The sequence below is a fragment of the Globicephala melas genome, chromosome 20 (genome assembly GCF_963455315.2).
Source record: "Globicephala melas chromosome 20, mGloMel1.2, whole genome shotgun sequence".
Classification (NCBI taxonomy): Eukaryota; Metazoa; Chordata; class Mammalia; order Artiodactyla; family Delphinidae; genus Globicephala; species Globicephala melas.
The window spans coordinates 44,360,858-44,375,275 of NC_083333.1; the positions used below are offsets into that span (position 1 = coordinate 44,360,858).

General features: G+C 54.1%; 1 protein-coding gene across 10 annotated transcripts; it reads right to left on the bottom strand.

Annotated features, from left to right (window-relative positions):
* Window positions 1-100: 100 nt before the first annotated feature.
* PHOSPHO1 (phosphoethanolamine/phosphocholine phosphatase 1) lies at window positions 101-6,145 on the bottom strand. Of its 10 annotated transcripts, XM_060290608.1 has the most exons (5): window positions 5,836-6,145; window positions 4,703-4,801; window positions 2,632-2,741; window positions 1,683-1,804; window positions 101-982 (listed from the first exon to the last, which is right to left on the bottom strand). In XM_060290608.1, exons 3-5 carry the CDS (start codon window positions 2,674-2,676, stop codon window positions 115-117), a joined length of 1,035 nt encoding a protein of 344 aa, XP_060146591.1. In that variant the 5' UTR covers window positions 2,677-2,741; window positions 4,703-4,801; window positions 5,836-6,145; the 3' UTR covers window positions 101-114. The 10 variants fall into 10 exon arrangements, with proteins under 10 accessions (XP_060146591.1, XP_030695761.1, XP_030695759.1 ...); XM_030839901.2 differs by lacking the exon at window positions 1,683-1,804 and having other exon boundaries at window positions 5,967-6,145; XM_030839899.2 differs by lacking the exon at window positions 1,683-1,804 and having other exon boundaries at window positions 5,857-6,145.
* Window positions 6,146-14,418: the final 8,273 nt, after the last annotated feature.

Genomic DNA, 14,418 nt, shown 5'->3' on the forward strand with positions numbered 1-14,418 from the left:
CCCGGAGGATCATAACAAAGCGAAAGGGAAAGGGGGTAATAAAGCTAGGTGTGTCTTTCCCGACCCCCACCCCTCACCCCCTCCCCGCCCGGGTGCCCCCTGCAGGCCACGTCCTCAGCACGTCTTCAGCACCTGTTGCAGATGGAGGCGCACTTCGGTGGCGGTTTCCCAGGGCACCACCCTGGCGCAGAAGGAGCTGGGCTCGGCCTTCTGCGCCTCCTGGATAAGGCGGTGCATGGGGTAGCCCCGGCGCGGGAAGGCCACGTCGCCTCCTGCCAGCACCCCCATGGGGCAAAAGTCGTTGGCGCCGTCGCCCACGTAGAAAAGGCGCTCGAAGTGCACGCCGTCGTGGGCCCGCTCGCGCAGGTAGTCGCTGAGCACCTTGTGCTTGCACATGTTGGCGGGGCAGCGAGCGCAGCTGTGCGCGTGGAAGGGCCGCAGCGCCAGCAGCCCCCGAGCGTCGGGCCCCGACGGGTTGCTGAAGATGCGGCGGAACAGGCCGTGGTGGCCGGCGGCGCGCAGCGCACTCTCCACGCCAAAGGTGTTGGCGTCTGAGATAAGAATAACCTCAAAGCAGGCCCCCTGCTTGGCCACAAACTGCAGAAGCTCGCCCATGCCGGGCGACAGGGGGATGGCCTCGTAGATGGCGCGCAGGTCCCGGGGCCGCACGCCCTGCTCGCCCAGGTACTGGAAGACGCGCTGCATGTACTCGTTGTAGAAGCCCTCGCGGTAGGTGGCACGCAGGCTCTCAGGCAGCCGCTGGCCCGGCGCGGCGCGCACGATGGAGTCATCGCTGTTTTCATCCACGATAGTCTCGTCAAAGTCGAAGGTCAGGAGGAAGCGCGGTGCGCCCTGCGCAGCCATCCCGCCGTCCTGGGAGCAGGGGAGAGAGGAAGGAGCAAGCGAGAGGGGGCGCGGCGGGAGCCGGCCAGGGAGAGGCTGGTTAGCGGGTCTCGGCCAGAGGCGCTGGCACATCCAAGACCTGAGGAGGACCCAAGGCTGGTTAAGCAACGCCGTCCCCACCCCCAGCCTTCCCCGCCCACCCCCTTGCACCTCTCGGTTAACTGCGCTGGGGTTTATCCTCAGGGGACCATCCTCCTCGTGAACCCAGAAGGGCTTCTTTGGCACCTGCTTCTTCTACTCTCATCCGGGGCTATGGGGGCTTAACGAGGGTCAGCTTAAAAGAGTGGCAGAGTGGCTTCCAAACCTCCTTTGGGGAGGTTTCTGGACTATTCTGGAGACTTCCAGTGACCCCAGCTGTCCATTGGATACAGGGAGGGTGGGAGGGACTCTCTACTCCCTCTTCCCTAACATAGTTAAGGAAAACCACCCGTTCACCCAAATGCAGCAGCCTCCTCGTTCCCCTTTTTGGCCATGCACAGCCGACGGCTTGTGGGGCTGGTGGACAGGAGGAGCCAGGGAAGACTTGCTAGCACCACCCAAAGCATGTGGGCGATCAGTGCCAGGCCTGGAGAGGTAGGGGCCTGGGCTTCTGCACTGGCCAGAGAATTGGATTTTAGCTCTTGGAAGAGCCAGGTAGGTGGATTGACTATCCCAAATCCAGGCAGGCTCTCTGTGAGCTGCCTCCAGCCAGTGGCACTGGGCAGGGGTCCGAAGATGAGACACAACTTCTCGGGGGAGTTTTAGGGCCCTGTGCTGACAGCTCATCACTAATCACTTGCCAATTCCCTGGGAGGAACTTGTCAGCAGGTGGGGTTTCTGCGAGAGTCCGAAGCAAGCGGGCAGCAGGAGAAGCAGTGGGGCTTGGGGAAGTCGGAGCCTCCCACACCAGGCCACGACATACCTGGGAGACAGGTAAGGGAGAGGAAAGAGAGCAGCAGTGGCTGAAAAGGCAGAGGAGGCAGCAGGTAGTGGGGACATGGGTTGGGGGGGGGATGAGGCAGGAGTGGGGAAGAAGAGGGCTAGAGGAGGAAGTCGTGCCAGGGCCACGGGGAGGAAGGAACATGAAGTCAAGACCCTGGGTTAACCATGTTGCGGGGGGCGGGTGGGAAACACAAGGGAGAGGATGGGAGGTAACAGGGCAAGTGTGAGGGCGCGAAGGCAAGCAAATGGAGAGCAGAAGCCCTCTGCAGCCTGGCCCTGCCTCTCTGCCTGCCAGCAGCTTTATGTGACAGAGGGGCAGCGAGCAGATTACGTACAGCTTCAGAATATCCACCATGCTGCCTTTCTGCCTCTCAACCCCCCACCCCAGTTAGTTGAGACAGAGCCACTCCTCTTTCTGGTTTCTTCCTAACTCCCTTTCCAATATTCCTGTGATGTTTATGGCCTGGTACATCCTGTAAACAGAAGGCCAAGCTCCTGATTTCCAAACTGGGATTTGAACCTGCTATCTGCCTCCCTAAGAGAATTGTCCCTTTGACTTCCATCCCTAGGGTCACTCTCTGGTCTCACCAACATCTATCTGTGAGTTTCAGTGGCCCACGATCCCTGGAGTGGAGGATGTAAAGCATCAGGGCCCCACCCCTGGGATGGAAGCTTCCAGGGATTAGTGGAGGCGCAGTAGAGGTGAGGGCAGGCTTAAAAGGGGCTGGATAGGGCTCCTCCCTCCCCATGATGGGAACATGGGAGCTGAGGCCTCATCCTAAGAGACCCCTGGAGGGACCCACTTACCCTAGATAGGCATCGGAGGCCAGCAACTGGAAAACACCCGCTCATGGTCAGTACATCACCCTGGGCACCACCTGTAGGGACTGTTGGCCTCCAGCTGTCATCCAGAGCTCCTAACAACCACACAAGGTCCGTTTGAGGGCCCCAGTCAGGTGGCTTTGTTTCCTTGTCCTAACCCCTCTCCTGAGCCCCAGGAACCACTCAGTAAAAACAGCCCCTCAGATAGGCCAAGGACCACAAAGCCCTTGCTGGGCACCCTCTTAACAATCCCCTACGATGCTGGAAAGGTTACAGATGATATTATTGGAGACCTAGAAAGTTTAACCAACTTGTGCAGACATCACCCACTGTATGTGGCAGAGATCTCAAAACCAGATCTCAGAGTCTGAGACCAGTGCTTTTTTCTCTGTATGGTCATTGCCCCATTCTTGTGTACGGCACATCATAGTTTACAAATCATCTTCGCTCACATTCTCTCCCTGCTCATCACAATCCCATGAATTTAGCAGATGAGAAGGGCTCAGAGATTAAATAACTTGCCCAAGGCTATGATGGTTCCATGGCACAGAGCCTGGTTCATGAAAACCTGGCCACAGCCTTGCCTGCCCTCTGCCCTCAAAGGGGAAGGGGCAGATGACCAGGCTCACTGCACCACAGCTGGAAGGCCGGGACCCCTGGGCACCACAGGTGATCTGGGACTGTCTTCCTCCCTGGTGCTTCTAGAGGCTGGCAGTCAGCAGGAGTCGGGTTGAAATTTCTGCCGGACTTTGCTATGTAACTTTGGGGACAGGGTTTGGCTTCGTGGGGGGCTTCACCAGTGCAGCTACAAACCCACAACTCCAGTGCCTCCCCTCCATCCTGGGGTTAAATGAGAGACTAGATGCAGCTGGGACAGGTCTGGAAAGCTACTGTGAGCCAGGAGACTAGACAGGCTAAGGAGCAAAGGAGCAAAGGTCTGGCTGGCTGCTTCCCTCTGGTGGTGAGAGTGGGTGACACTGGGTACCCCTCTGACTTTGTCAAGTTGACTCTCCCCAGAGCATCCCAGGACAGCATGGAGAAGCTGTAGCCCTCAAGACAGAGACTGGGATATCCCAGGAGGGAGGGGCTCTCTCGCTCTCCATCTTGAGGTACCCCATCCCTCCCCACTCCCTGACCACACATGCGTTAAACCCTTTTGCTAGGGATGGGATGTGGGTTTCAGCCTTTTCCCTAAGAACTTGTAATCTAGGAATTGAAGAGACACAGTTCAAGAAGATGGGAGAGGGCTTCCCTGGTGGCGCAGTGGTTGAGTGTCTGCCTGCTTATGCAGGGGACATGGGTTCGTGCCCCGGTCTGGGAAGATCCCACATGCCACAGAGCGGCTAGGCCCATGAGCCATGGCCGCTGAGCCTGTGCATCCGGAGCCTGTGCTCCGCAACAGGAGAGGCCACAACAGTGAGAGGCCCGTGTACCGCAAAAAAAAAAAAAGAAAAAGAAAATGGGAGAGAAGGGGAGGGAGGCATGTGAGGTGAAGGAAGGGCACGTTTAGGGGGTTAGAGGTGGGAGGGCTGTCCCCAGGCCCCATCTAGAGGGAGTTTCAGCCTTCCAGAATCCTGGCTGATATCACATGTTCCCCAGGGGCCAGGCAAATCCAAAGAGAAAAGGTCAAGGGATGCCACTCCCCTTGTAAAAGCAAACATGGACAGACATGTGCCGGGCAGACACAAAGATAAAAAAGGGTCTCCAGGAACCACCCAGAAGCCAACTTTCACTGCCCTTGGTGCTTTTTCTTTTCTTTTCTTTTTTAAATTTGGTGGAATAGTCTACTGGGTTTTAATCATGTTCAAAACTTCTCATAGCAAAAGAAATAGTTACATTTTTTTCATCTAATACTAGTATTTAGGGAAATCAGTTAAACATTTATTTGGTGAGTTGCCCTTGTTTTAGTCCCCACAGCAGAAAGCCAGGCATCCTGGGTTTCTCCCCTCGAAACTGAGAAGGCCATGCTGTGATACCCACCCCTACCCCAGAGTAGTCAGAGGGACCCCAGGCCCCGCTTGGATCTGCCTCCTGTGACATTCAAAAAGGTACTCACCTCTGCTAGCTTTGTCCTGAGTGATCAAAACCTTTTGTGGTCACCAAAAAGTGTCCCTCAGAGGAAAGGGGAACAGGACCTCTGAGCTTTTCCTGCAGGCTAGAGTAGAGAGAGAAGGGTTTCATCAGGCTGGCAGGGAGTCCACGTTCTAGTCCTACCTAAAAGCACTGCTTCTCTCCTCCCCCCTCCACCCTCCCCACCCACCCCGTTCACCTTTTTACACAAGTGCTGCTACATTACATCTATGGGAATAGGGTGCGAGGACACCTGGGGATGAGGGAGGGAAACAAGAATAGGCCCTAAGTTTGAAAGGCCCCTCTTAATTGATGGATGGAGTTTTAGCAGCTTTAACGGTTTTCTACGAGAAACGTGCAGGATAAGGATGTGGTGGGGGCAAGGACCCCAGAGATACTATAGTAACGCATCCTCTTAGTATCAACCACTAGAAACCAGATTCCACCACTAGGCTGGAGTTCTCTCCCTCCCCCAGACAGCACTCCCAACTTCGTCATGGTCTATTCCTCGCTCACCACCACCAGCAGTGAATAGGAAAGGCCCAGAGGGGTCAAGCTAACATCCTGGGTCACACAGGGGTCTCTACTGCCTCTTGGGAAAACTGCAGCCAGAACTTTCCCTATTGCCCCCCTGGGTTGTGAGCTTGCAGTCCTGACTAGCTGGGTTGAAGTCCTGGAGCTCTCGTGCCAGTGAGGAAGCTGAGACCCTGAGTCACCTCTGGTCTCGCCCTGCCTGGGTGGACAAGCTCGGAGGGGATCCTCAATGGGCAAGGAGGTGGCAGCTGACGGTGGAGTGGGGGGAGAGATATTTTTAGAGGTGGCTGGAAAGCAGGCACTCTGGCACACCCCCAGCTGGCGGGTGCTTCGCTCCAGTGAGGGGCGGCGGGCGGGCAGCTCGGGAGTCGAGGGGACTCGTGGGTGGCAGGGAGCAAGGGAGCACGGATTCCTAAGCCTTGTCCGAGTCGGGGACGGACCTAAACCCCGACAGCCCGTTCCTGGGGTAGGAGAAGGGGGACTCATTCCTCCGCCCCGGAGACTCCCCCAATGACACGCGCGTGAAAGAGCGCTCTCAGACTCAGCGCAGCCGCCACCCCACACTGGGACCCCAGCACTCCTCACCTCGGGAAACCCAGGACTCACGTGGGGAGCGGTGGCTGCAGACGTCTGTCCCGGCTGAGTTTGGAGTGTAAAGAGTGGGGAGAGGGGCTAGCTGAGGTATTTGGGCGCAGGATGGAGCAAGGGGTGCTTACGGGAATTGAAGGGGACGCGGTGTCTTATCCGCCCCCGGATTTCTTGGGCTCCGGCTCTCACGAGTCCCTCCACTCCCGAGGGGCCGTGGATGATGTGCATCTGGACCGCTCTCTCCACTTGCCCCCCATCCCCACCCCGGGCCGCCGCCGCGTCCCCTTTAAATACCCGGGAGCCTGAGCCGGAGCCCAAGCCGCGGTTGGCGCTGCTGCTGCCGCAGCACCCGGGCCCACCGCAGTCCCCGCACGTCACAAGCGGCTGTCCAATCACAGTGGCGCCGGAGAACACTAAGGGGGCGGGCCTCCGCAGGCCACGCCTCCCGGCTGCCCCGGAGGCTCCCGGAGCGCAAGCGAAGGTGGGATTGGGAGCTGCGGGAAAGGGTAGGAGAGTGGAGGTGGAACGCGTCCCTTCAGAGGGGCGTGGGTGGGGGGCACCCTCATTAGAGCGGCTGCGGGCCTCTACGTAAGTCCCGAGCACACACCTGGAGGTGCTCGGGCTGTGGACTTTCTCCACCGCCGCCTCTAGAGCTCTGATCCCGGAGATTTGCAGAAATGCACCCTCATCTCCAGCCCTTATTCCGTTCTGCTCTCCTAAGCCCAAGAGCAGGGATCGGTTGACCCCGCCGAGGAAAAGCAATTCCTCTCCCACGTGCGCATAGCTAGGTGCCCTCTGCCCTCCAGGCAGAGTCACTGCGCCCCGCTCCTTGGGACCCTTGCTCCCGTTACAGGTCACAGGGGGTTGCCGACTTTCCCACTCCCCTACCCTGTAAACACTAAGTTGGGGACCAAACTCTCTGCTCCTTTGCAAGTAGTGTGGTAAATAAAAAACCCACTTTCTCCTCGCTCGCTGAGTCCTTTCCTAGCCACACCCGCCCCACCCTTATGCCCTCCCACCCTGGTGGTGAGGAGGAGAGAAGATTATGTTTAGAGAGGAAAGAAACTTATTTATTGAGAACATACTATGAACCGGGTATCGTACTAGATCGCAGCACTTATGGTTGAATGTTGACAGCAGGAAAAATTGAGTTCAAACCCAGGCACACCTAACTCATGGGGGTCACAAAGGGGCTGTGTGGGTGGGGAGAAGGTGGGCAGCCCCAGGTCTGGGGCTAGTCTCCCTGGCTCCACTCCCAGGAGAAGAGAGGGCGCAAATGCAAAGGCCCTGAGTGATCTGGAGGCCAGTGGGACTGGAAACCAGAGGGAGCGAGGGTCAGCCAGGGAGTACCCTAATCTCTGTGCCAGGGGCTAGGGGTACATTGATGAATAGGACAAACGTGTGCCATGTTTCCATATATACAAAGGGGAAGCAAGGCTTTAAATCTGCAAACCTGACCCTTAAAACCCTTGCCAGTAACTCCCAGTGTCCCAGCTCCTTCAACTGGTTTGCTGCTCCACTTCATCTCACAGCCCAGTCTTCACGCCTCACCCTTTCCTCCTGCTCCCCTGCAGGGGGCCCTTTCCTTCTCAGGACCACACCCACCCCATTTGCTGAGCAAGTTCAGCCTGGACATCATCTCTTGCCCTGTTACACATCCTGCACTTCCTTTTATTATACTGATCACGTGTGTGCTAACAGAGCGCGTAGTAGGTGCTGTAAATGTAGGGGGTCCCTGGAGAAAGCGATCAGGCGTGGCTTTCTTGACATGAGAGAGGCCGTTTTGACCTAAGCCATGTCGTGATCTGATCCAGGCCACGGTGCTTATCGTTAACAGGTCTCAGTAATTCATGAGTTTAAGGAAAGTGAGGGAATGCAGGAAAAAAGGAAAAGCCGTCAAGAACCAATAGCTCAGCTATAAAACAGAGTCCTGGATCCTCCTCAAGGGATCTGCATGACAATCTGATACATATCTTTGAGTTCTGTAGGAACTAAGGCCCCTGCCCAGGTGGAGGATGGGATGAAGATGTTGACCCTCCGGACTTCAGTCAAGTAAAGCTTGAACTTTGTTGACCTTTGCCCCAGTTCTATGCTGAATCTCCTTTGGGAAAGATGCCTGGTGTTCTCCTTATTGACTTTTGTTTTGTTTTGTTTTTTGCCGTCCGCCTGGCTTGCAGGATCTTAGTTCCCTGACCAGGGGTTGAACCCGGGCCACAGCAGTGAAAGTGTGCTTTAAATAATAAGTTCTTCCTTCTCCTGCTCTTTGGTTTGGTTGTGTCTTTTGGCACCCACCAAGGGGCGAACCTAGTTTTCAGGTAACATAAATATTTTTCCATATGTCAGTTCATGAAATCCTCACCACCCTATGAAGTGGGTGCATGGCTCGTTTTACTGTTGGGAAATCAAGGCACAAAGAGTTGAGCTAGACTAGGGTCACTCAGCTGGTGAATGGTAGAGCTGGGCTTCCAACCTGGCTACCTTAATCATCACGCCACACTCTCTCATTCAGTGTCTGCCTCGCTGCTTCTCCAGTAGGCAACGTGAGGGCAGAGACCATGCTTGTCTTATTTATTAGTGTCCCCCTAGTCCCTAGCATATAGACCCTGGCACATAGTAGGCCTTAGATATTTGTTGTTGGATGAAACAAGTCCCCTGCTGTGTTCACCTCAACATTAGTCTCCTCAACGTTAGTGCTCCACTTGTGTTCCCTGTTAAATCTTCACACCAACAGTCACTTCGGATTTATTCCCATTTTACAACAGGGAAATTGAGATCAAATGACTTGTCCAGGGTCACATGCTCTCAGGAGGCACTAGATTCTAATCCCTTTGATGCAATTAGCCCTCTTAACCTTGTTTCCAAATTCACCCCTGGGGCTGAAGGAGGGGTGGGCAGAGAGCTTCCTGTAGCCGCCTGTAGTGAGTTCTTACTGCCTGGTTTCGCCTTCCAGCCACGGGAATACCAAAGTTCAACAGGGGCTTCGTGCAAAGCACCTTTATGGAATAAATGTATAAACTCCTAGCTCTCCCTGCACTAAAATTTTCAGGACGCAAACCTATTTCTCTCTTTCTTTTTTTGCAGTACACGGGCCTCTCACTGCTGTGGCCTCTCCCGTTGCAGAGCACAGGCTCCGGACACTCAGGCTCAGCGGCCATGGCTCATGGGCCCAGCCACTCCGCAGCACGTGGGATCTTCCTGGACCGGGGCACGAACCCGTGTCCCCTGCATCGGCAGGCGGACTCTCAACCACTGCACCACCAGGGAAGCCCTGTATTTCTCTTTAAACTTTCCCCTCTCATTGTGCCAATGAGTAAGCAAGTTGGATGCTCAGCCATGTGTCTAAAGATGGGGACAGAAGGAATGGGAATTCTCACCTGCTACCACACCCCATCCCCACCCCCAGCAGGTTGAGGCCTCTGCCCAGCTCTCTGGCTGCAGAACTTCCTCCCCTCCCGTGGGGTTCACCTTAGAACTCAGCTCAGTCCATCTGGCAGAGAGCTTGTGGAGATGGGAGTCATCTGAGGTGACAGGGACAGGAGTCCCTGGTGAGCCCTGACTCAGGTGGCCAGGAATGGAGCTCTCCAGCTGGTCTTCACAAAGAGGATGTAACTCTTGCCCGAGGTTTTGGTTGTAAGGCCTGGGAGGCCGGGAGGCCAGGAATGTGGCCTCTGACTCTCTAATCTGCCCGGTGGTGAGAGGGGCGCTGGCCAGAGGGAGGAGTAGATCGCCGCCGGGACGATTGCATTCAGGCACTGGGCACCAACGGGGTGCCAAGAACATAATCCCCACATCAACCCTGGCAGATGGGTTTTAGTATTTCCATTTTACAAATAAGAAAGCAGAAGCTTGGGGACATTAAGAAAGCACCTTGCCCAAAGACACTGTGTAGCAAGCGGTGGTCAGTCCCGATGTTCAGGTCAGCACTTCTCTGTCTGCAGAAGGTAGAGGTTTCCTTGGGGATCTGGTAACTGATGCAGGTGGGCTTAGTGGAAGAGGCCACTGGGAGTGACCCCGCTCAGGCAGTTCTGCAAGATCTGTTTTAGGTCCTCTGGGTCTAAGGCACTGTGTTGGGGTTTAGGGATCAGGGCTGGATAAATCCCTTTCCAGGTTTTTCGGGTAACATTTCCCTCCCTGCCTTCTCCAGCCCCGGCCCCTTCTCCATACAACGGGCTCACCTGGACTGAGCTGTCTGCTGTCCTCTCATTTGGCTTCTAAGCACCCTCCTTCTGTGAAACGACGTACAGAGGCTTGAAATCCGCCACTCTAGTCTCTTCATTTTTGCAAATGTCACATTAGAGAGAACAGGGCGATTTAGTTTCTGCCTGCCTCGTGTCCATGGTTACTTCTTGCATCCCTCTCCTCCTCGTATTGTGTGCTCTAAACGTACCAGCCTTATTTCAGACTTTCACATGTGCTACCACAGGCCCTTTGCACATGCTGTAGCCTCTTCCCACACCATCCATGGCCTCTCACTGAGTTCAGGGCTCAGCTCTGTATGTCACTTCTAAAAGGAAATTTGTTATGCCCACAACCCCTCCTCCCACCTTGATGTCGGGACCTCCCATTCCACATCTCCACAGCACTCTGTACTTGTCCTGGGTGATGGATTAATGTCTGCCTCCCATCAGACTGTCACCTCCACGAGGATAGGGCCGTAGTGCGTTTGCTCCCAGGATATCCGCAGCAGCTGCACAGGCCTTGATCTAGAGCAGCCAGCCACACCATAAATACTTGTTGCCTGAAGGATTGCAGGAGTCTCTACCTCATCTACTGGTATAGGGTGTGGCCTTAGGCCTGGAATGAGACCAAAGCAAGCTGTCTCAGCCTCAGTTGTGTTGCAACCTGGCCGTCTGACTGTGGATCTGCTAACAATAGATGGTGCTGGCAGCTCAGCATGTCTTTACACCTTCCTCTGAGCAAGCTGACCCACCCAGGAATCTCCTATCCCAAGGCAGGCCTGTGCTGCTGGGAGCTGGAGGCCTTGAGGGCAGGTTGATAGGAACAATATTTTGGGTTCCTTTTGCCTAGGTCCAGGTGCACCAACAATAAGAGTCCCTCATGTTTTCAGTAGATTTTGGAGCTTACAAAACACTCTGGGGACTTCCCTGGTGCTCACCTTTCCGCGGAAGGGGGCACGGGTTCGATCCCTGCTTGGGGAACTAAGATCCCGCAAGCCGCGCTGCATGGCCAAAAAAAAAAAAAAACTTAAAACAAAAAAAACACTCTCTGTAATTCACATTATTTTCCTGATGAGGAAAATGAGGCTGAGAGAGGTTAGGTGACAAGTCCAAGGTCATACAGTCAGTAGAGTGGATAAGGCAAAACTTGAACCCAGGTCTTATGAAACCAGCTAGTTTTCCAGAGGTGATTATACCAGGGGAGGTGACGTGCTGCTAACCAGCAAAGAGTCCAAGATTCTGGCCTTTTTGGCAGTTGACTCTTTTGTTCTTTTTTTATTCATTCATGCATTAATTTGTCCAAGAGACATAAGCTCCTCATTACCTTCAAGAAGGTCACAGTCCAGTGCTAGCATTTTGAATCTGTGGTCCATCTGGGAATGGCCTGAATTTAGTACATACATTTTTGTGTGTTTATGTACCAACGTGCATTTTTTATGTAAGCTTTCAAAAAGTTTCGTGACACCACCTGCCCTCCTCTCCCCTTCCTGCAAAAATGTTAAGCACCACTGGGGTAACACATGCTACTTATTGTAAATGGACAGCAGCCCATGTGCTCAACAGTCTGTCCTGCTTGTTTGGGTGACTAAGGCCCCAGCACGTGACCGTCTCTGGCCCACATGACCCATCCTCGGCACTGAGACCCTGGACAGCTCCTCTCAGCCACTTCTGGAGGAGTCAACATATAGAAACACACACATGCCACACGCAGCTCTAAAACTGCTCCTGACGCCAGGGAAATACTTTGGTTTTTCCCTCTGGTATTAGTAACACACAGTACGGCCCACGATGGCTACATTTCTTGAGGGCTGTGTGAGTCAGACACTATGATGCTTACACCCTCATCTCTTTTCATCCCCACAACAGGCCCGTGAGTTTAGCAGCTTGCCCGAGGTCACATGGCTGGGAAGAGGTGGAGGTGAATTATAAGACAGCATTGCAGGGACAGAGGTGGGGGGGGAGGGGGAGGGAAGCTGAATGTGGTCCAGATCCTTCAGGGATGGGGCAGTGGTCACAGCTATTAGCTCCCCATGAGAACTGATTTCTGCTGAAATCATTCCTATCTTCCTTCTTTCATTCTACAACTGTTTCTTGAGCATCTTCTCTGTGTGGAAGATGTGTTGGAGATTGGTAGCCAGCTTCCAAGATGGCCTCAGTGATGCCTACCTCCCGGTGGCCACACCCAGGGTTAGTCTGAGTGACCTGTGGCATTGGGCAAAAACGAAGGGACATCTCTTCCAATATAGGTTATAAGAGTGTGGCTTCCCTCCTGGGGCTCTCTCACTCTCTTGCTCTTCCTCTTTTTGGATTACTTGCTCTCGTGGCAGCAAGGTACCCTGTCATGGATAGTCCTATAGGGAGGCACACAAGGCAAGGAACTGAAGCCTCTGGCCAGCAGCCAACGCAGACCTAAGGCCTGTCAGCAACTACACAAGCCAGTGTGGACGCAGACCCTCAGCCTGGGTCAGGCCTTGAGGTGACTGCAACTTCACCTCTGGCTCTCAGAAACTGTGGGAGATAATACATGCTAGTTTTAAGTTGCTAAAAATTTAGGGTCATCTGTTACACAGCCATAGAGAACTAAATGAGTGATACATTTGTACACGTATTTCTTACATTCTGTAGAAAGGAGACAGTGGAAGGAAGGAAAGGATGGAGGGAGGGAGGGAGGAAAGGATGGAGGGAGGGAGAAAAGGAACCCTATATGTTAGATAAGCAGTAAGTGCTATGGAGAAAAATAAAGCAGGGAAATGGAGTGGGAGTGAGGGAGGTTCCATTTAAATAGGGCGACCAGGGAAGGTCTGACTGCGAAGGGGTCAGTTAAACAAAGACCCATGGGTGTGAGCCTTAGAGAAACCTGAGGGGAAGAGCATCAGGCAGAGGGAACAGCAAGTGCAAAGGCCCTGAGGTGGGAGCATGTCTGGATCATGGGACCTACCAGAGCTCGCACTTTGTAATATATTTTGCCTCTAGATTGATTGTCCTAACCAGGCCTGGCTTTGGCCACATCATCAGGCAGCCTCCAGGAGCAGGGAGGTGGTGTGTTGAGCCCCCTCTCTTCTACCCCTAAAAGGCCTGGGCCCTAGACCTTGGCTCTGTGGCTGTATTCCTGGGAGTGGGTCTCAGGCTCTTGGGAGGTAGAAGCAGCTGCAGTGCCCATATTTTCCCAGTCTCCCAGGCAGGCGGTCTGGGAGAAACTCAAGTGAAACTTCGGGATGAGAGAAACGATGGAGGAAATGCAATTTGGATGCAGAGATCAAATTTCAGAGATCCTCCAATAATTTAGGGGGATAACAGGTAGAACAATTTAACACCAGCTTCATTTCTGTAGTTGTAGGCTCTTCTTTGCAATGTCTGTCTCTGGATCAAGCAGAATACAAAGTGTGTGATACGGACGTATCACGGCAAAAAGTGTCGAAGTAAGAACCCGCATCTGCCTCCTAGTAACAGAATTGTTGCTTGTAAGTGACCCATGGCCTGGGGACTCCCTCTTTCTGTGCCTTCCACCCTCTCAACACAGGGATGTCTGCCTTGTCCTACAGTGTGTCCTCAGAGCCCCTCAGGGCTCCGCAATGGCAGGCCCATGACGATAGCAACTGTATATTCCAGATCAGAAAGGACAGACAGTGCAGCAAGCCTGAAGTTATACTTAGAGGACAAAGGGACAGAACACTGAAGATGGGGCTTTCTGGGAAAATGAAGGGCCCAAAGCAGCAAATACCCCTGCCCCTAAGAGACCCACTCATCCTGGAGGGCAGAGGAGCCATCCCTTTATTCAACAATGAGTTCTTTCAACAAGCGTTTTTTTTTTGGCCGTGCTGTGCAGCTTGTGGGATCCTAGTTCCCTGAGCAGGGATTGAACCCGGGCCCCCTGCAGTGGAAGCGCAGAGTTCTAAGCACAGGACCACCAGGAAATTGCCTTTCAACAAACTTTTCTTGAACACCTACTGTATACCAGGACTGGGCTAGGTGTTAGAAACAATCTGAGCAAGACAGAGTTCCTGCCCTGGGAGCACTTAAAGCCAGCAAGCGAGAGAGACAAGTGTATAGGCAACGGCCTGGTGCTTCAGGGGAGCCTGGGAGGGACACTCATTCCAGTCTAAGGGAGGACCTGGGAGGAGCGTGATGTGTGGTGATGTCGGGGGAAGGGTCCATGAGAAGTGACTTCTAAGCTAGGACCTGCAGTATGAGTAGGAGCTAGATGAAGAGAAGAACTCTTTGCTTGTGCAAAGGTCCTAAAGCGAGAGAGGCGGTAGAAAGGGCAGAGGGCAGAGGGTGTTATAAGCCTCATCCCTAAGGGCCATGGGGAGCCGCTGAAGGTGTGGAGCTAGGGGTTGACACAGTCACAGCTGCATTTTAGAGACATCACTTTTGCTGCTGTTACTGACTGCCACATGCCCCC

Bases quoted from the DNA above. Each gene is read 5' to 3' on its own strand.
- PHOSPHO1 (XM_060290608.1), bottom strand. From the start codon at position 2,676: ATGAGCGGGTGTTTTCCAGTTGCTGGCCTCCGATGCCTATCTAGG. The intron at 1,805-2,631 runs GTAAGTGGGTCC...CCTGTCTCCCAG, and splicing joins GCCTCCGATGCCTATCTAGG to GTATGTCGTGGCCTGGTGTG. The intron at 983-1,682 runs GCAAGTGATTAG...GGTCCTCCTCAG, and splicing joins AAGTTCCTCCCAGGGAATTG to GTCTTGGATGTGCCAGCGCC.